The sequence below is a fragment of the Arachis stenosperma genome, chromosome 7 (assembly GCF_014773155.1).
Source record: "Arachis stenosperma cultivar V10309 chromosome 7, arast.V10309.gnm1.PFL2, whole genome shotgun sequence".
Classification (NCBI taxonomy): Eukaryota; Viridiplantae; Streptophyta; class Magnoliopsida; order Fabales; family Fabaceae; genus Arachis; species Arachis stenosperma.
The window spans coordinates 17,492,749-17,512,397 of NC_080383.1; the positions used below are offsets into that span (position 1 = coordinate 17,492,749).

The following is a 19,649-nucleotide window of genomic DNA, read 5'->3' on the forward strand; positions in this document are numbered from 1 at the left end:
CTTATTAAGTGAAACTACAAATATAAATTGTCTATGAAAATCCAACTAAAGGACTTCCAAGTCTTCAACATACATGGATTACTATTAGATTATAAAACTATTCATTTTAAGAAAACAAACAGAATACAAGCAACATATACAAACAAAGCGAAAATTCTGCAAATAAGAAATCTGATTAGACAAGCTATTTTATTTGATTAATTTATTTAGGCTCTTCCTCTTTTATTACAGAAGTTACTCTAGTTATAACTCAGCCCATTCTAACGTTCACCTACAGTAAGATTATGTTACACTTTAAGTCACCGATTCCGAGAAACCACCGAGTCAGTCAACTCGTTAGCTCGCTCACTCAATGGCGGCGAGCGCCGCTGGCGACTCTCCACGCGGATGTAGCAATGAGTGGCCTCATTTGCCAACCGAGCAAGAGACACCCGTCGTTCTCCTCCACCCTATACCCTTCTCCTCCGGCGAACAGAGCCAACAGCATCCTTGCCTGCCTGAACGCGTTCGAACCGAGCCGAACTGGTTCGAACCCAGCCGAACCCATCCTGACTCTCCACTGAGCCAGCGTTTCATGCCGCTCCACACGGTCCTCTCCTTCGCACGCCACAACGTTGCATATCTGCCTCCCTAAGTAAACCTCCGAAAGAGTCCCATCCTCATTTACCGATCCTTCCATCGAATCAAACAAACTCGAGTAATAATGCATCGCCTCCGTGAACCGTTCAAAAAACACAGGACTGTTATGGTTCGCTTCCTGCTCCACCACCGTCACTATCTCCGGTTCGATATTTTTTACTGTGTTCAAAACCCTCTCAAGGGAACCGGGCTTGGCGAGCATACGGTGAAGCTCAAAGACGGCGTTAACGGCGACGGATTCTCCTGGTTTGATATCAAGAGCCGTTGGATCAAGATCCGAGAGGCTGTTACAGCCGAATCCCCGGAACTCGAACCGAACCTGAATCGTTCTCGCAAGCTGCGAAAGCCTCCAACCGACTTGTTGAAGAGTGTCGGTGTCCTCTGGCGATGTCGGTCCGATTCCGGTTAACCGGAAGGATGGTGGTCCGCCGGGACGGAGTGCCAGGGCCTGCATGAGCGCGGGCCACTGAAGCCCCTGCTTCAGGCCGAAATCGATGACGTGGACGGCGGTTGCGGAGGAGAAAGCTTCTAGAATCGCTTGGTTGGCGGTGAAGTGAGCAAATTTGAGGTACGGGCAAGTCTCGTAGAAGTGGACGTGGAGCATGTCGGAGAGCGAGGGGCTCATGGACTCTTCCGGGAACGCGCCGTAGATTCGACGCGCCAACGCGTGAGAGAAGTTGGCGGCGACTTTCCTCATCGCATCGCCCTGCTGCGACGCGAGGACCGACGCGTGGTTCACGAGCACGTCAGCGAGGTCAAGCTTCCCTTCCTGGATCGCCTGCGCGCACGCCATCAGCGCGTGGACGAGTCGCACGCCAGTGTCTTCGACCGCCACACAAAGACGCGTGAGGTCTGAGTGTGGCTCCACTTGCGATTTTACGGTTTCGGTAACCGCTGTAAGATCGTTGTCCTTGGCTGAGTTTCCGTTGAGAATGTTGAACTGTAGAGGGTCCTCCAGGATTTGCGTAAACGGCAGTGAATTGGTGATTGTGGTGTCGTTTTGGTTATTGTTGTGGGTGGTCGTGGGGGTGAGCATGGTTTTTTCCCAGGGGAAGACATCGTTGGGGTCATCGTAGTGAACGACGGCGTCGTCTGAAGCGACGTTGGAAGAGGTACCGTCTTCGCGTGCATTGACATTATTATCCATCATCACCGTTTCGAGCTGCTGGTCCAGCTTCTGGCCCACGTCAGCCATGTTGTCCTTTGATCGCACCTTCTTGTAGCCTATAGCTGCTAGCAATTCGTCCATGCAATTACCACCGGACATTGAAAATGGTTCATAGGATGAAGAACCCGCGAATATATTATCGTCGGTTATCATCTTATAAATTAGGATTAAACTTTTTTAAATGTGGGTGACACCGAAATGGAATGAGACTGTGTGAGAAGAGGATAGGCGGCAAAGGGAAGGATGAGAAGCAATGAGGATTGAGGGGATATATATAAGGGTGCTTTTTTTGTGTATAAAATTTTATTAAATTAAACATTTTAAACTTGTAATAATATATAATATAATGTAAAAATATTATTTATATATTAAAATAAATCATTAATATAATTGTATATAAATATATGTGTAATTTAATTTATTTTTATATGTATTATATTTTTACATATATTTTATGTTAGTAACTAATTTTAATAATTAATTTTAATATACATATAGTATAACTTAATATAATGTGATGCTGTCCTTCACTAACTATATATTTATGTATATAAAAAATAAAAATAATTCTTTTCATTAAAAATAATATATACTTAATAAATATACGTATAAAGTTACGTTACTAATTATTTTAATGCATGAAAATTAAAATAGTTATTTTATATCATATATTTGTTATTTATTAGATAAATATTATGATATTTATTATATTGTACTTAGATTATTAAAAGAGATAAATAAATAATATTTAATAAATTTTAAATAATTTTTTTTATTTTAAATATTTTATTTTTTATTTTAAAATAAGTTAAACAATTTAAATATTATAACAAAAACATCATAAAATTTATCTATTTACTATTTGGTGTTACTATATTTTATACTTTTAATAAATTAATTATTAATTATTTTAAAAAATACAGGTCAATTCAGAATACAAAAGAAAAGTATGTTTCTTTAATCTTTATATTTACTATATTTGGTGGGGGTGATGCGGTGATAGTGTGATGCTAGGAATGAGGGTGGGGGGAATGGTCAAGAGGCAGAGAAAGAGGCGTGGCAAGAGCAGATTGCATGGAGAAAGATGATGAAGGACCCGAAGATGAGGATGGAGCATAGAGTAGAGCTCGTACACACCATGCACAAGAGGAACCAGGTGGCGCCGTACGCATAAGCCATTGAAACCTTTTTTGAGTCTATTCGGGGGATGTGGGCTCCACACCCTTCACACACACTTACACTGCATCACACCCATGACTCAACTCACCCCTATCTACTTCACTTCGCGCGTGTCTTGCAGTTTCGGTTTCTCATTTGGCTTTGTTATAACTTATAAGCTCTTACCTGGGTTATTGTTGCCCTGTTGGTAACAATGGTTGGTGAAATGGAAGTGAGGTGTTGGAACAATCAACAATGCTGAATCCTATGATCTCTTTCATCCATTTCCAAAGTGCACCAGCTTAGGGGGAACATTTGATTGGTCACCCTATATTATTTTCGAAGTGTGTTTGGTTACATGAGAAAGGAAGAGTAAAAAATTCAAGAGTTAATACTTAGTTGGATATAGGTTATTTATATTCAAATTAGAAAAGATTCCCGTGCTCACAAAATTGACTATATAAAAAAAATTAAAACTAAAATTATATACCTATAAAGATAAATTTCGTTTGACAAAATAATTAATTATTAAATTTTTGTTAATAATTATGTTGTAAATATTTATCTCTTTTTTTTTATTCATTTTCTTTTTATAATTATTATTGTCTCTTTTTATCAATTTATACAACATAATTTAATTACAATATTTTTTATCATACTATGTGTTCATACACTGGTCCAACGCTATGGCCCAGGTCCAGATACGCCAAAAGGCCCAATCCAAAGATTGGCCTTCGTTATTCACCGACCTCTTCAAAGGAGGTCGGACTCAACACAGACTTCTCTCCAAAGAAGTCGGGCTCAAGAGATAGTTGGCAGATAACACTCATTCAAATGAGTAACCGCCCCTAAAATCTCTCTAACCACTTCTAGAAGCCATATCCCAACAATCCCTAGATAAAAGGGACGGTTATCCACCTAAAAAGGTGGCACTACTCCAACGGTGGTTATTGGATCACCACTATAAATACCCTGACACCCCTCAGGTATCTCCAAGTTCCAATACATTCTAAACCTGCTTTATCCCATGCTGACTTAGGCATCGGAGTGTCTTTGCAGGTACCACCCCCCATTCACACGCGAGCACAAGTCGGACGGAGCCTCCCGAGCTGCGGACATACCCGGAGTTCTCCTCCACCATACACTTGGGCCGCCAAACGCCATCCATTGGACTAATCTCCGGTTACCCACCGTAACATTGGCGTCGTTGCCGGGGACCCGGAGCTCAATCCTTGATAATGGCGGATGATCAACAAGATGGTCGGACAACCTCTCGACATGAATAAGATGAAAGCATGTTAAAAAGAAGCTGGAGTACAGCTTCTATGGATACCAGAAATCCCGTAAAAACTTCTCCCAATGGGCAGAGGATATCAAATAGGGATGACGATTCTACTTCTACAGTTAAATTGGATTAAAAGAGAAGAAAGCACCGTCCCAAGGCTATTGTAGAAAGCAAATCAGGACGAACTCGAAAGCCAATTGAATAAAAGAATTTTCAATTCAGAAAATTCAATTGGCAAAAGAAGTTACGTGAAAAAAAAAAGGACGAACTCGAAAGCCAATTGAATAAAAGAATTTTCAATTCAGAAAATTCAATTGGCAAAAGAAGTTACGTGAAAAAAAGGACGAACTCGAAAGCCAATTGAATAAAAGAATTTTCAATTCAGAAAATTCAATTGGCAAAAGAAGTTACGTAAAAAAAAAAAAAAAAAGACGAACTCGAAAGCCAATTGAATAAAAGAATTTTCAATTCAGAAAATTCAATTGGCAAAAGAAGTTACGTAAACCTCGAAAGCCAATTGAATAAAAGAATTTTCAATTCAGAAAATTCAATTGGCAAAAGAAGTTACTTGAAAAAAAAAATGAACTCGAAAGCCAATTGAATAAAAGAATTTTCAATTCAGAAAATTCAATTGGCGAAAGAAGTTACGTATAAAAAAAAAAGAGGGGGAGAAAAGGGAACGTGACTAATCCCAACCTCTTCGTGAAATAGGATGGACAATGGCATCTGTGCCGACTTACAATCTCGGAAAAATCCATGATACCCACTCATGGAATGGAGCAGTTGAATGTTCCAAATACACAGGTTTTATAAATAAATAAAATATCCCATATTAGTCAGTAATTGAAGAAAGAAGGGAAAACGTTGTTGATAAAAACAATGAAACCTTTCTTTTCAACTTATGCCAAAAAGTGCAGCATCAATCCATTTGAATGCAACCCAATCCGACAATGAAGTGATGAATCCAGTTTTTTCTTCATTGGATTCACATATCAATTACAACAGAGCAGTGAATAACACGAAAAATTCACATGGTACATCTTTCGTTGGTTGCTCACAAATTACATCACTGCCAATGAATATGGAAAGAAATATTCCTGCGGTAGAATTTGATGTTATTTGCACACCAATAAAGATGGACGTCTTCCAGGAAGAAAAAAGAAAAAAGAAAGTCGGAGCGACAAAGGCCCAGTCTTCATTGGAGGGAATGATGGTCAGACTTTTCTTCAAAGGTCGGATGAGTTGGGAGCTCACCAAGAAAATCCGACCTCTTTCTGAGAGCTCACGAATAAAAGTTCGACCTCTTTTTTCTTATCAAGACTTCAAAGGTCGGATGAGTTGGGAGCTCACCAAGAAAATCCGACCTCTTTCTGAGAGCTCACGAATAAAAGTCCGACCTCTTTTTAAAGGTCAGACTTTACAACAAGGTCGGATGAGTTGGGAGCTCACCAAAGAAAATCCGACCTCTTTTAGAGAGCTCACGGATAAAAGTCCGACCTCTTTTAAAGGTCAGACTTTACAATAAGGTCGGATGAGTTGGGAGCTCACCACAAAGAAAATCCGACCTCTTTTAGAGAACTCACGAATAAAAGTCCGACCTCTTTTAAAGGTCAGACTTTACAACAAGGTCGGATGAGCTGGAGCTCACAAAAAAAATCCTACCTCTTTTAGATCCCACGAAGAAAGTCCGACCTCTTTTAAAGGTTAGACTCTACAATGAGGTCTAAAACCTCATTGCTCAGAAGAGTCCGACCTCTTTTAGATCCGACAAAGAAAAAATCCGACCTCGTTTTTGAGTCTGTAAAAAATCCGACCTCTTTCACGATCAACTCTACAATGAGGTCAAAAAACTCGAAGAATATCAAAAAGAGATTCCGACTTCTTTTAAAGATCAGAGTCTACAATGAGGTCAAAAACCTCCAAGCTTAGAAAGAAAGCCCGACCTCTTTCCAAGCTTAGAAAGAAGAATCCGACCTCTTCTAAAGATCCAAGCTTATGAAGATAATTTGACCTCCTCTGAGGATTCAAGTCTACAAATAAAAATCCGACTTCCTTTAAGAGCTTACAAAGAAAAGTCCGACTTCTTTCTTAAAACCAAAATCGGACGAAGAAAGGCCAACACCAAAAAAAAAAAGATCCCGACAAAGTCACTTAAGACTTGAAAAAGAACTACTACAACATACTCGACTTACTCGAAAACAATCTACCTAGATTGTGCCATGTCTACAACAAAAGGGATACTACAGCTAAAAAGTGCACCTTACTTCCTGATGCACACCTTTTTGAAGTGACAAGATCCAAAGGGTGTAAGAAGTTATAAATACAAATCGTGGTCTAACCTCATTAAGCCACTTGTACTAAAACAAGCTGGTAAGGGGCAAACCTGAAACGAATTGCAAAAATAACTTGAGGACAGCGTGACCATAATCAAACATCAATACGAAGAGGATGTAACCCCGACCTCACAACAATTTGTTTAAAACAAATTGAAAAAAGGATGGCGATTTATAAGAATGCCTCCTCGAGTCAAGAGATAATGATCCGACCTTACTAAGTTGACACAACAAGTATAAAACAAGTTATCCGACCTCCCAAAAGAGAGTCCAAAATAACTTGTAGAAGTCACATAGCAACAAATAGTAAGATTCAAGAATGGCATGACTGAATACTCGAGTCCGGCTTTATGAAGCTCGACTTTGAGTAGGGGCACTGGCTTATCATGAAAGCTAAGTCCAAAATTATTAAAAACTAAAGACAACATTCTACAATGATGCTAGAGCACGAAAGAAGAACGTGACCCCCTTCCAGAAGCCTGAGAGCAAACTCAGATAAGGAAAGAGCTCTTGAGACAAAGGATGGCTACGAGATTCGCCGCAAAAGACCTCATCTTGATAAGAAAAAATATCAGGCTACTGAGTTCGGGCGAATGAAAGCTGACAACAAAAAGGATAGGACCCTACAAGATTACTGAGATCTTAGGAAAAGGTTATTACAAGGTGACTGACTTAAACAGCACCGAGCTACCAAGGTCGTGGCATGAAAAGGTACTAAAAACGAACTCTACTCCTTGATGTACTCTTTTTCCAACTTCACGATTTTTTCCCAAAAATTAAAGGATTTTTTCTGAAGAAAGGTTTTTAACGAGGCATCGTAGTAGAGACTAAGGGATCATAGATAGTAAAAAAAAACCCTTAGTAGCAGTGAAAGTACCTTCGCAAATAAATAAAGATCTTTTATCTCTTATAAATTCCTTCTCGTTTTTCTCTCTTTCTACGAAACGCGCCGACTTAAGCTCGACAAAACGTGAAAATCCCATGACCGACCTAGATGGTCGTCAGGATAAAACGACGAGGTACAAGTCGGTGTAAAGAGGTTATAAAAGTCGATCGTAATAAACTCGGAAATTATCTGACTTACAAGTCGGAAAAACCGAGAAAAAAGGAAACGCATCGCAAAAATAACCTAAATCATAAGAGCTCAATAAATCAAAAATTGAGTATAAGGAATATCAAAAGAGATCAGGAAACCTATTGAAAGCACTAAGGCAAAAGGCTGACCCGAGTTGTTAAGGAAAACTTAAAGAAAGGACAGTCAGCCAAGAAAAAGGGTTTTCAAAACAAAGATCAAAAAGGTTTTTTCTAAGATTACTGAAATCTTAGAAAAGGGCTACTACAAAGTGTCTAACTTCGAGGGTGAAAAACTACCCAGGTCGCAACACACCTCCAACATAAGGAGATAAAACAATTCCTTATGAAAATTGATTTTCTACAATTAACGCACACCAATTGAAGCTCGATAAACCGCGAAAATCACGGGCCGATCATATAGAAATCGCCTGGATGAAGCAACGAGGAACCAATTGGTGGAAAGAAGTTACATATGCGAATTGGAAAGAAAACACCTCGAAACAGCTCGGGCCAAACGGGTTGAAAAAGTTGTGTTTAGAACAAGTCGCAAAAGTAACTTAACTAAATATGCCCCTTGAGGCATAAATACGATCTAACAACTCGATCCACACGGATAACAAATGGATCGTACAAAATCTCAAGCCCACAATCTCATCTCTACAAGTTCTAAAAATAAACGACCTAGTCGTATAAAATGGAACACTTTCACAAAACAAGTTGTTCCAAGAAAACTTGTTCTAGCATTCACAACAACATAAGGATAACTTGGATTAAACGAGTTATGCCAGTCAACCATATTTTCAACGAAATTGTGTTAAGCACAAGTCGTGTCTATCTAAAAGCAAAGCTTTAAAAGTGATTTGTATCAAAATGAATCACTTCAACCAAACGACTTGTATAGAAACGAGTTAAAAAGGAAGGATTGTAAACGTTTCTAAACAAAATCGAAACGTAAAAACTATCCTCCAAAACAACTTGGATAAAACAAGTTGTATCATACACAAGGACGACAACCTTGTAAAAACTAGAAAGGGGAGGGAATAAGCATATAATCCCTTCACCTAAGGCACCAATTTATGCCCGATAAAGCGCAAAAATCACAAGCTGGCCTTTTCAATGGTCGCTCGGATAAAGCGACGAGGTATAAATTGGTGTCCAATGGTTATAATACGGCTTGATGATTTAAAACAACTCAAGCCCGTGAGTTGAACAAAATCGAGTAAAAAATAACCATATGATCTAAGTAATTTGTATTAAAATAAATTGCGCAAAACAACTTGATATATAACGAGTTGTGCTTCAAAAAGTGACTTGTATAAAAACAAGTCATCTAGAAAACTCAGAATGAATGAGTTCAACAAAAAAAGGCTTCATTCGAAAATCCTTTCTGCTTGATTGCTCGAGTCCGACTTCATAAAGCTCGACCTCGAGCAGGGGCATAATGGATAAAGCAACGAAGTCCGATGGTTATAAAGATGATCTAATAGTTTAAAAGGACTCAAAATAAACAATTTGTACTTGAAACGAGTTGTGAAGTCCTAAAAAACAGCTCAAATTTAAATGAGTTGTATGAAATTAGATCAAGAAATAGCCACGTTTTAATTAAACGATTTGAAATGAAACAAATCGTAAAGACCTTAAAACTACTCGCATCGAACGAGCTAGATGAGGTTATACCAAAAAATACGAGTTTTGAAATAAACGATTTGTATCAAAACAAGTCGTAAGAAATCAGAATAAGTTTCAGAAAGGTGATTTGTATTAAAACAAGTCATGTATCCTCAAAACAACTCGAATTGAACGAGTTGTACGAAACTAGGACAAGAAATATTCTTTGGTTAAGTAAGATGTGCTAAAACCAATTATACAGAGCCTACAAGCCCGAGTTTAAATACTCGAATCCAACTCTTAAGAAAAAGAGATTGAACTCGAGTAGGGGCACTGTTCATACACTGGCCCAACGCTATGGCCCAGGTCCAGATACGCCAAAAGGCCCAATCCAAAGATTGGCCTTCGTTATTCACCGACCTCTTCAAAGGAGGTCGGACTCAACACAGACTTCTCTCCAAAGAAGTCGGGCTCAAGAGATAGCTGGTAGATAACACTCATTCAAATGAGTAACCGCCCCTAAAATCTCTCTAACCACTTCTAGAAGCCATATCCCAACAATCCCTAGATAAAAGGGACGGTTATCCACCTAAAAAGGTGGCACTACTCCAACGGTGGTTATTGGATCACCACTATAAATACCCTGACACCCCTCAGGTATCTCCAAGTTCCAATACATTCTAAACCTGCTTTACCCCATGCTGACTTAGGCATCGGAGTGTCTTTGCAGGTACCACCCCCCATTCACACGCGAGCACAAGTCGGACGGAGCCTCCCGAGCTGCGGACATACCCGGAGTTCTCCTCCACCATACACTTGGGCCGCCAAACGCCATCCATTGGACTAATCTCCGGTTACCCACCGTAACACTATGTATACAAGAGTATTTGTGTTTAAATGTGAATAGTTTGATCCAAGTCTGTGACATAAAACACAAAAACATGAAAATTATAATATTACTGAAGTGAATGGAAATAAGCCTCAAAGTAATCTCTAAAGTTACACTCGAGTTTTAAAGTGATCCTTGAAATTAATAATTCTTCAAATTCGTCCCCGAAATTGCACTCCGAGACTCATAGTAGTCCCTGAAGCATTTTCAGTTAATCAAAACCTTAAAACGACGTCGTTTTGACAAAATATAAAAAAAAAGGTGCAATATAGACCCCTCAATTCCAAAAAAAAAAAAAAAGAAGTGTAACGTAGAATCACCCCCTTCCCTCCCAATTGCCAATCTGTTCCATCTCTATCTCCAACCTTCCCCTTCCTCTTCTCCTTCCGGTTCTCCTTCCCCATCCTCATTCCCATCCCCTTCTCCTTCTCCTTTCCCTTCCCCTTTCCCATTCCCATCCCTACCCCCAACCTTTCCCTTCCTCTTCCTCTTCCCCTTCCCGTTCTCCTTCCCCATTCCCATTCCCACTTCCATCCCCTTCTCTTTCCCTTTACTCCTCTGATTAAATGGGTCATGCAACTAGCTTCATTCCAAAACATTCAACATCTCCTTCTTCCTCTCCCTTTAATTCCCTTGAAATGGATCCAAGGGTGATGATTATACCTATGGTTGTCGCTATGTGTAGTTGTTGGCGTCTTCTTGGTGTTAGTGATTGGCTACTGACAATGGTACTTCAAGTCTACGACTCCTCTTCCTCAACCACCTACCATCAACGCCACTTTCGACTCCATCTATAGTCCTACTCTGCCATACGTTACCTCCGGCTTCATCTCTAATCTTACTTCGTCACCCTTCACCTCTCTTCAGCCACGTGCCATCTTAGTGTTTAATATCAGCTCGGTGTTCCCCACGAACAAGAGTTGGGATGCGAGACTGAGAGAAAATGAGATGTGGAAATACCATTATCGCATGTGCAAGCTCCCCTCTTTACTGGAATTGTTATCGAAATTTTTTACTGTCATCATTGAAGCTCTTTTCTATTATTAGATGGCCAATTCTATGGTGTTTATGAAATTTTGTCTAAACTTTGCCTAATTTAATTTTTTATAGTAAATTTTAATTTTTTAAAAATTATTTATTTTTATGTTTTTTAAATTAAATAATAACTTTTAATTCTTTTTAAGTAAATAGACACCACTTTTTAAACACCAGCATTTACTTTATTAGATTAGCGTTTTTTATTTAATATGAGGTTATATGTTATATTTAAATATTTTTATCAAATTTTAACTTTTTTTAAATTATTTTATCAATAACAAAAATTATTTATCATTTTACCAGCTTCAAAATCATTTGAGGGCCTCTTTGTATTTACTTCTTCCCTAATTAAAATACAAGTATTATTATCGTTGACTTATTTGCTGGATGCACATTAATCAGATCTAAAACACATTATTAAGAAACTCTATTGGTCAAATACTCAATAAAGCGCAACTTTTTAGAATGTTCAGGTAGTTTATTATAAGGGCTTTTCTTTTGGCTAACAGGAGCATTATTGTTTGGATTAATGATTACTGAAAAACTTATTTTTTGTATTTTTTATACAATAAATATTTTTATAAGTTAAATTTTTTATTTTTCAACAAATATTTCTATTAACATAGATATTTTTATTTAAATAAAATGAATATATGATTTAGCCATTTAAACAGTAGTAGATAAATTTATAGAGTGTGTTTTGTGAATAATCTGGTTGCATTAAATGACAAAGTTACACCTATCTAAGTTCATAACACAACGAGGGATCGTGCAATTTAACTTGAACATATCTTGATGGTATCCTATATGTATAGTTTCTCTAGCCAACAAAATATTAGCATGTATGAAAAAAATAGAGGAAAAGTCATACCAAGGTTTAGATTGATTATCGATCTATTTAAAAGATAAAGTTTGATAAGATTGGATTAGATCGGTTCGATTTAAATTGGTTAATTCAATTTTAAAAATAAAATTAAATTAAAGTAATACAAATCGTAATATATTTTATCTTTTAGATAAGATTGATTTTATTTTTGAAATTAATATAAATCAAATGGCCACTACTTATTTTTTTTCCCTTTTCTTTATTAGCCCGTATTTTCTGCCCAAAATTATACATATCTCGTTCCACAATGTATAGAATCGTCGTAAAACACAAATATATCATTTTTCTATTTTGGTTTAAATTGGTAATTCACATCAAAATTTTATTTAAATAAAAAATATCCTTAAGTGCTTCTTTATTTAACAAAATCAAAATCAATAAAAGTATAGGAGAAGTTTTTTTTAGAAGCCCTAACTTTTCTTCTTTTGAAAAAAGAAATTAATTTTTATAAAAACTTAAAAAGTTATTCAATAATAAAACAAAATGTCAAAATCTATTGAATGTAAATTAATTTTGTATTTCCTTTTTTTTAAAACCACAATTTTTTATTTTTATCTTTTTGGTAGTAACTTATATCCATATATAACCCAAACTCAGATTTGCAAACGTGTTGGCGTTGCAAAATCTTGTAATTAATTACTTTCCTGAAAAAGAAATTCGTAACCAGAATGAATGATGCATGAACCGAAATCCAAATGCTGGTTTACATCGCCAAAAAATGCTAGTTTCTGGCATCTCTGAAACTAGGATGGGGCGAAGATAGAGAAGATCACAGTTAAAAAGAAACAGAACAAGAAAATTCAACTATCGAAAATACGAAAAAAAAAATTGACAAAAACTAAAAAAATTTCTTTAACAACCACATAAAGTTATCCAACAATACGAAATGAATTTTTATCTTTTGCAATTAATGATAATTCATCTTTCCGTTATCTTAAAAGATACTAACTTATCTTATAAAAATATTATTAAAATTTAAGTATGAAAATATCCAATTTAAATTGGCAGCGTGTTACTCTCTTAATTATTTTTTCCCCGAAAGGAAACGGATAAAATGCTATTCTCGTAATTCAAGAAGGGATCGATGTCAAAGTGAAGAAGAAGACGAAAAAAACCCCCACGTGTCCTTTCACCCACACTCCCTAGTGCTCCCTCTGCTCTGTCTCCATGTTCCTCTGTCATCACTTCTGAATCTCATAAGTCATAAGCCAAACACGACCTTACTCATCACAACAATCCAACACTCTCTATCTCTGAAACAACATAACTCCAATTCTGAATAAAACAAGATGGAAACAGAAGAAGAGAATTCACTTAACGCAGCACTAATAGAAGCTATTCTCAAGGAGCAAGAGGAAGAAGATCAAGCTCACAGAAGAAGAGCAGCGTTTAATTATGTACCCCCGCCGCAGCTGAACAACCAATGGCAAACGGTTTCCTATAACAAACGGAACCGGAACAAATCCTCTAAGCAGTCTGTAACCGCCGATCTTGACGGTGCCGCCGCCTCTTCCTCCTCTGCTGCAGCTTCTGATTCTGTCTTCAGCTCCGTTGAGCGCCACTCCGAGGAGCGTCGACGCCGGATCGCTGAGGCTCAGATCGCCGGCGATAATGCCTCGTCCGATGCTGCTCCGCAGAGATCGCTGCGGTATTCCGATGATGATGAGGACGATGACGGTGGCGATGCCGACCAGGGAGGTGCTCTGAATGGCTCTTCTCAGGCGAAGAAGGTGAAACAAAAGAAGCCGAAGAAGCCAAAGGTGACGGTGTCAGAGGCATCTTCAACGATCAATGCTGATGATCTTGCCGCGTTTCTCGCTGAGATCACGGTGAGTTTTGAAACTCAATTTCGGTTTTGATTTTTTGAGATTGCTTCTGATTTCAAGTTTGAGATTGATCTGAATTGTGATTTGTGGAAATTTGAATGTGCGTGTGTTTTGGTGGTGCAGGCTTCATATGAATCTCAGGAAGACATTTTGTTGATGCGATTTGCTGATTATTTTGGCCGCGCCTTCTCATCTGTCGGAGGAGCTCAATTCCCATGGTTTAAGACTTTCAAAGAATCTCCAGTTGTAAAGATTGTTGATGTAAGTTGTCTTTTTTTCCCCTTCCTATATAACGAAAGAAAAGAAACAAAAGGCTTTATTCGGCTTATGATTAGAAGGTGAAAGATGTAAGCTTTTTGTTGGATTTAGCTTTGTTCTCTCACCTCATGTTTGCAACTGTGAAGTGCAAGTATTGCTTGTTTGCTTTGGTTTGGAAGGGAATGTTTTGATTGATTTATTTATTTTGACATTTTAAATTGCTTTTTGAAAAGGTTGATTCCCGTGACTTATCAGATTTTTTTCAATGATTGATCTGTTAGGTCTCTGGTGCTCTATTTTATGGTCAGCATCATCTTTTGTTGCTTAGATAGTAGCAATTCTGTTAACTAATGGTTTTAAGTGTTTCTTATTTGCGTTTCCCCATAGATCCCTCTTTCACATATCTCGGAGGATATTTATAAATTATCAACAGAATGGATTGGCCATCGATCATCCGAAGCACTTGGGTCCTTTGTGCTATGGTCGTTGGACAGCATTCTTGCAGACCTTGAAATTCATCAGGGTGTTGTTAAGGGAAATAAAAAGGTGGTCCAGCAGCAACCTTCGGCAAAATCTCAGGTACCATACTGCAGCAGATTTTTTATGTTTGTCTTTATTTATTGGTTTTGACTAATTTTTTAGGCTCAGATCTTCAAAATCTTTCATGTGGTTCCTTAGAGTGTTTTTACAAGGTTTGCAAGTTGAGAGTTTTGGAGAAGGGATGTAAGGTAAGGGTTTGAGAAGTAAAAAAGACTTTACACTTCAAGCTCTTGCCTTCCTTCACCTTCAAAACAAAAACTCACAAACACCCTTAGTTTTGTTATCAAGAGTTACTAATGGATGATTAGCTTGTAAAAACTACATGAAAATTTGGTTTTTGGGGGGGGGGGGGGGGTGGTTTAATTTATCCTATCAGGCTAGAACCAAGTTCGGATGTTAGTGGACTGGTGGAAATACATGCCTCCTTGGACAGTAGTGTATGAGAGTCTGATCCTCAATTCTTGATAATTTTAGGTTTGATTTTCTGTAATTATAGCCCTGTTCAATGTGAAAAAATGTACCCTTAGTCTCTCACCCTATGATATTTCGGAAAGGGTATATGTCCTTATCAGGTCATCTGTAGTGTCACTTCTTTAAGCATACTTCGAATACTTTTTTACTACTTATTGATAGTTAGAACATTGCCCCCTAGTTAAATATAGTTATGGATATACCAGTCAAAAACCTTGTATTGCTTTATGCTTATTGTCCACATATGACTTATACAACATATGATTAACCTCTGTTTGATGTTAACATGGTATATCATTTGAACTACAGGTTGCCATATTTGTGGCTTTAGCGATGATAATTCGACGAAAACCTGATGTCATGATTAGTTTATTGCCAATAATGAAGGAGAGTCAAAAATATCAAGGTCAGGATAAACTTCCTCTCATTATTTGGGTGATAGCTCAGGTGACTCTTTTCAACATGACTTAGCACCTTCTTGCCACAACTGAAAATATGAATTATTTTTTTATGGATTCTTAACCTGATAAATAATTTGTCTAGGCTTCTCAAGGAGATCTAGTTGTAGGGTTGTACTTGTGGGTCTCTCTTCTCTTACCTATGCTCTGCGGCAAATCCAGTTGTAATCCACAGTCGAGAGACTTGATTTTGCAGTTGGTTGAAAGGTTAGGAATCTTTTTATCTATTTTCCCTAATTCTTCATGTAAGAGGTGCAGAATTGATCGCTGATCCTTTTCTTCTTTTATTTTATTTCTTTGTTTTATTTTTTTATTTTTTATGAATTTGCTCTGTTGTATTTCTTTTCTGAACAGAATTATTGCATATCCCAAAGCTCGGCCTATCTTGCTAAATGGGGCTGTCAGAAAGGGGGAGCGCGTTGTGCCGCCATCAGCTCTTGACACTCTATTGAGAATCACTTTTCCTCCTCCTTCAGCCCGGGTCAAAGTAGAACTTCCTCTATTTTTTTTTGGGATTAAATCTTGTAATTCATCTAATGATGTGGATTGCAACCTTTAGTTACTCATCTGTTATTTTCTCTTTTCCTCGTATATCTATTTAAGGCCACTGAGAGATTCGCAGCTGTTTATCCAACATTAAAGGAGGTAGCCCTGGCGGGATCGCCTGGAAGCAAAGCAACAAAGCAACTTGCGCAGCAGATATTAAGCTTTGCAATTAAAGCTGCTGAAGAAGGTGATGCCCAGTTAATGTAGATTGTATAGTGTGTGTGTTGCTGTTTTTTTGCATGCTGTCTTCAGTATTTACCGAAGAGTTCAAGGAGTTGGTGTTTTCCTTTTAGTGTGAAAGCTAAGATGGTTTATTCTCTTACAGCCAATTCTGACCTATCAAAGGAGGCCAGTGACATTGTTATGTGGTGCTTGGCTCAGAACCCTGAATGTTACAAGCAATGGGTGAGCACAACAGAATAATATTCCATTCCTTTTTTGGATGTTGAATTTTTCATATGACTCTTTCCCTACTTACTAATATGAATACGTAATTGAATGCTTGGAAACAGGATTCCCTATATATGGATAACCTTGAAGCAAGTATTGTTGTATTGAGAAAGCTTTCTGATGACTGTAAGGAACACACCATCACACATTCCAGTTCTGATCTTTTAAGTGAAGCTCTCAGAAGCTTCATCCAGAAGGTAAATTGTTTTCTTTTCTTTTAAGTCAATACATTTGCATCACGACCCTTTAGAAAGTCAACCTATCTGTTGCATTTTTAATTGGTAAGCATTAGAAGTGTTGTCAGATTTAGATGTTAAATTTTATTGAATGTAATATGTTTCAATAAGATTGTGTGTGACATAATTAGGAAATTTGTAGTCCAATATAGAGAACCTATGTGATGTTCTTGTTTCAGCTAAGTCATTCTAGAGGATTCATTTTATTTTATCTTAATCCTGATTTTGATTCACTGTATTTGTGACCGGACAAATTTCATCTCTTTCGCTTAATTTGTCTTTCATAGAATGAAGAGGGTTTGTCTAAGGTGGAGGACGGTGCTCGCCTTGCATTATTGAAGGATGCTGACAAGCACTGCAAAGTTATTCTGCGGCAATTGTCACAAGGTCATGGATGCATGAAGAGCATGGCATTCGTTTCTGTTGTACTTGCTGTTGGTGCTGTTTTCTTGTCGCAGAACATGCATTTCTTGGATTATAAGAAATTGTCAGAGATGTTGAACCTGTCCTAGGTTGGCATGGACGAGGACCATTTAATTTACAACCGTCCAAAACATAGTGAAATCAAACAAAAATGGAGTACACAAAACTTGGATGCTTGCGCTGGCCAATTATTTGGGGGTCATGTATGTTCCCTAGATTTAGGTCAATTTGAGAAATAACTTTCTCCACAGTTAAAAAGGATTTGTTATTTATTGATCTAAGATAAGTGTGTGCCCAAATGGCTATAGAGGAAATTTATATGAAGTTGAAACAAATTGTACTTGGAAGCAAATTTTGAAGTGTTTCAATTCACATTTGTTCTCATTCTGGTTTATTCTTGTATTTCTTTGTTATGCACATTCTTGGGACTGGCATCGATAAATATTTTATTTTGAGATTATACGTTTGAACCTGTGTACTAGTAAATATAAATTAAATGTATTTTATTTATTTTTTATAATTTAACATGTTGGAAAAAATTAATTTTTCTTTCAAAATTTTTTTACTATATGTCGACGAGAACATTTTTAGCAAAAATCGTATCCTTAATACGAAGCATTAAGAGTCCGTTTGAGAAATAACAGAAGTGTTTTTTTTATTTTTGTATTATGAAAAGTTATAATACACATATTTGTCAAAGAAAAATTTTTAACTTTTTAAAAGGTTAATTCACAACTTCTTGAAGAAGTAGAAATATGACTTCGCTTTTTCGATAAGTTATTTTATTACTTCCGTAAAAAAAATTGACTTCAAAACAAAAAAAATCTACTCTCATTCTTGACTATGTGAAAAATGTTTTTTCTGTTTGCTGGAAATATTGGCTTTCTACCACCATTTTTATGCAAGGTTTTATCTGCTAGAAGCACTTAAATCTTTTTATATAGCTTGCTATTATTTTTATAGTTAGTTATAGCAAGTTTTTGACCCCAATAAAAAAGGAGGGAGTTCTAATAGGAGTAAAAAATAAAAAATAAAAAACAGCAACAAAATATACACCGACACACATTTCACATTTATTTTTCATTTTCACCTACCATATCATACACAATAAATCAGGAAACACTAACTACATAATAATTTCTTTAGCATTGCCATCAAGGTTATTGTGAATTAGAATTTTGTTACTATTCACCACATACAAGAACACCGTTATGGGTGAAGTGAAGTAGAATGATATTATTACATAGAAAAAATTGAATGCTGAAAGCTCTAGAAAAATGAAACTAATAAGAGAACAAATAAAGAATCAATTGCCTAATTAATTGTAATCTTAGTAATTATGTTATGTAAAATCAACATTCAATATTAAAAAGTATTTGTTATCATCATTATTTTAATATTTATTTTCTTGCGTAAAAAAATATATTTTTTTAATTATTTATTCAAACGCTATAACTTTAAAATAAGTATTTTTATAATTAAAAATTTAAATATAAAATAATTTATTTATAAACTGATATTAATAAAAGTTTTTATATTTTAAATCCTTCTTTCAAAAAAAAATTATTTAAGTTATTTATTTAAATTGAACCTAATTATAGAGGTGGTAAAATTTTCTAAGACACAAATGTTACCGCCAATAGAAATTTAAAGATGAAAATTTTTTTCGACAGGACGAAAATAGAAAAAAAAAATTTCCCGAGGCAAATGGGGAACTTAAGGAGGGATCTCCGCCCCCATCTTCCTTAATTATTCATGGGTGAAAATGAAAAAGAAAATGACTGATTATTACTTCCCTTGGAACTTCTGCTTCTTCTATTTTACCAACCAGTTAACCAAAAGCTAATTAGAAAAAGGAGAGATTCATGCTAAGGGTATAAAAATCCCAACTTTACTATGAACTATGTCAAGTTTTTTTGTCAGGATAAAAAGTGAAAAATAAATTGAACTTACCTCTCAAAGAATTCGATGGCCCAGAAGGTTTGCACCATTAAATGGTCTCAGAATAAAATATATTTTTTTAAGATTTTTAATAATTGTTAAATAATTTTTTTTAATTTTAATTATAAATTAACTCCATATATTTTATTTAATCATAAAAACTATTTTTTATTTTATAAATTATTATTTTATCATTAATCTATCATATTTATTAACAATAAAAAATAAAAACAATAACGAATTAGATCTTCCATTGATCGTAATAAACTTTTTGGCTATTTCAATTGATTAAAAGATTATATTTGATCCGTGACGTTCGTCCAAGGTTGTGAAATCATGTTTCTTTGAAAATCAATCGATTGAATTATCAAAACAGTCGATTGAATTTCAGGTTTCCATAACTCAATCGATTGGACTACATG

At 36.3% G+C, this 19,649-nt stretch overlaps 2 protein-coding genes across 2 annotated transcripts; one reads left to right on the forward strand and one right to left on the reverse strand.

The window, feature by feature from the left end:
• Window positions 1-248: 248 nt before the first annotated feature.
• LOC130942202 (DELLA protein 1-like) lies at window positions 249-1,888 on the reverse strand. The gene has a single exon (XM_057870901.1). It carries the CDS (start codon window positions 1,886-1,888, stop codon window positions 350-352), a length of 1,539 nt encoding a protein of 512 aa, XP_057726884.1. The 3' UTR covers window positions 249-349.
• An 11,272-nt stretch (window positions 1,889-13,160) lies between these two features.
• Window positions 13,161-17,787, forward strand: LOC130939134 (uncharacterized). Its single transcript, XM_057867230.1, has 10 exons — window positions 13,161-13,907; window positions 14,028-14,165; window positions 14,550-14,741; window positions 15,483-15,620; window positions 15,717-15,838; window positions 15,986-16,118; window positions 16,235-16,364; window positions 16,503-16,582; window positions 16,690-16,824; window positions 17,151-17,787. Exons 1-10 carry the CDS (start codon window positions 13,368-13,370, stop codon window positions 17,373-17,375), a joined length of 1,833 nt encoding a protein of 610 aa, XP_057723213.1. The 5' UTR covers window positions 13,161-13,367; the 3' UTR covers window positions 17,376-17,787.
• The last annotated feature ends 1,862 nt before the right edge of the window (window positions 17,788-19,649 follow it).

Bases quoted from the DNA above. Each gene is read 5' to 3' on its own strand.
- LOC130942202 (XM_057870901.1), bottom strand. From the start codon at position 1,888: ATGGACGAATTGCTAGCAGCTATAGGCTACAAGAAGGTGCGATCAAAG.
- LOC130939134 (XM_057867230.1), top strand. From the start codon at position 13,368: ATGGAAACAGAAGAAGAGAATTCACTTAACGCAGCACTAATAGAAGCT. The intron at 13,908-14,027 runs GTGAGTTTTGAA...TTGGTGGTGCAG, and splicing joins CGTTTCTCGCTGAGATCACG to GCTTCATATGAATCTCAGGA. The intron at 16,825-17,150 runs GTAAATTGTTTT...TGTCTTTCATAG, and splicing joins TCAGAAGCTTCATCCAGAAG to AATGAAGAGGGTTTGTCTAA.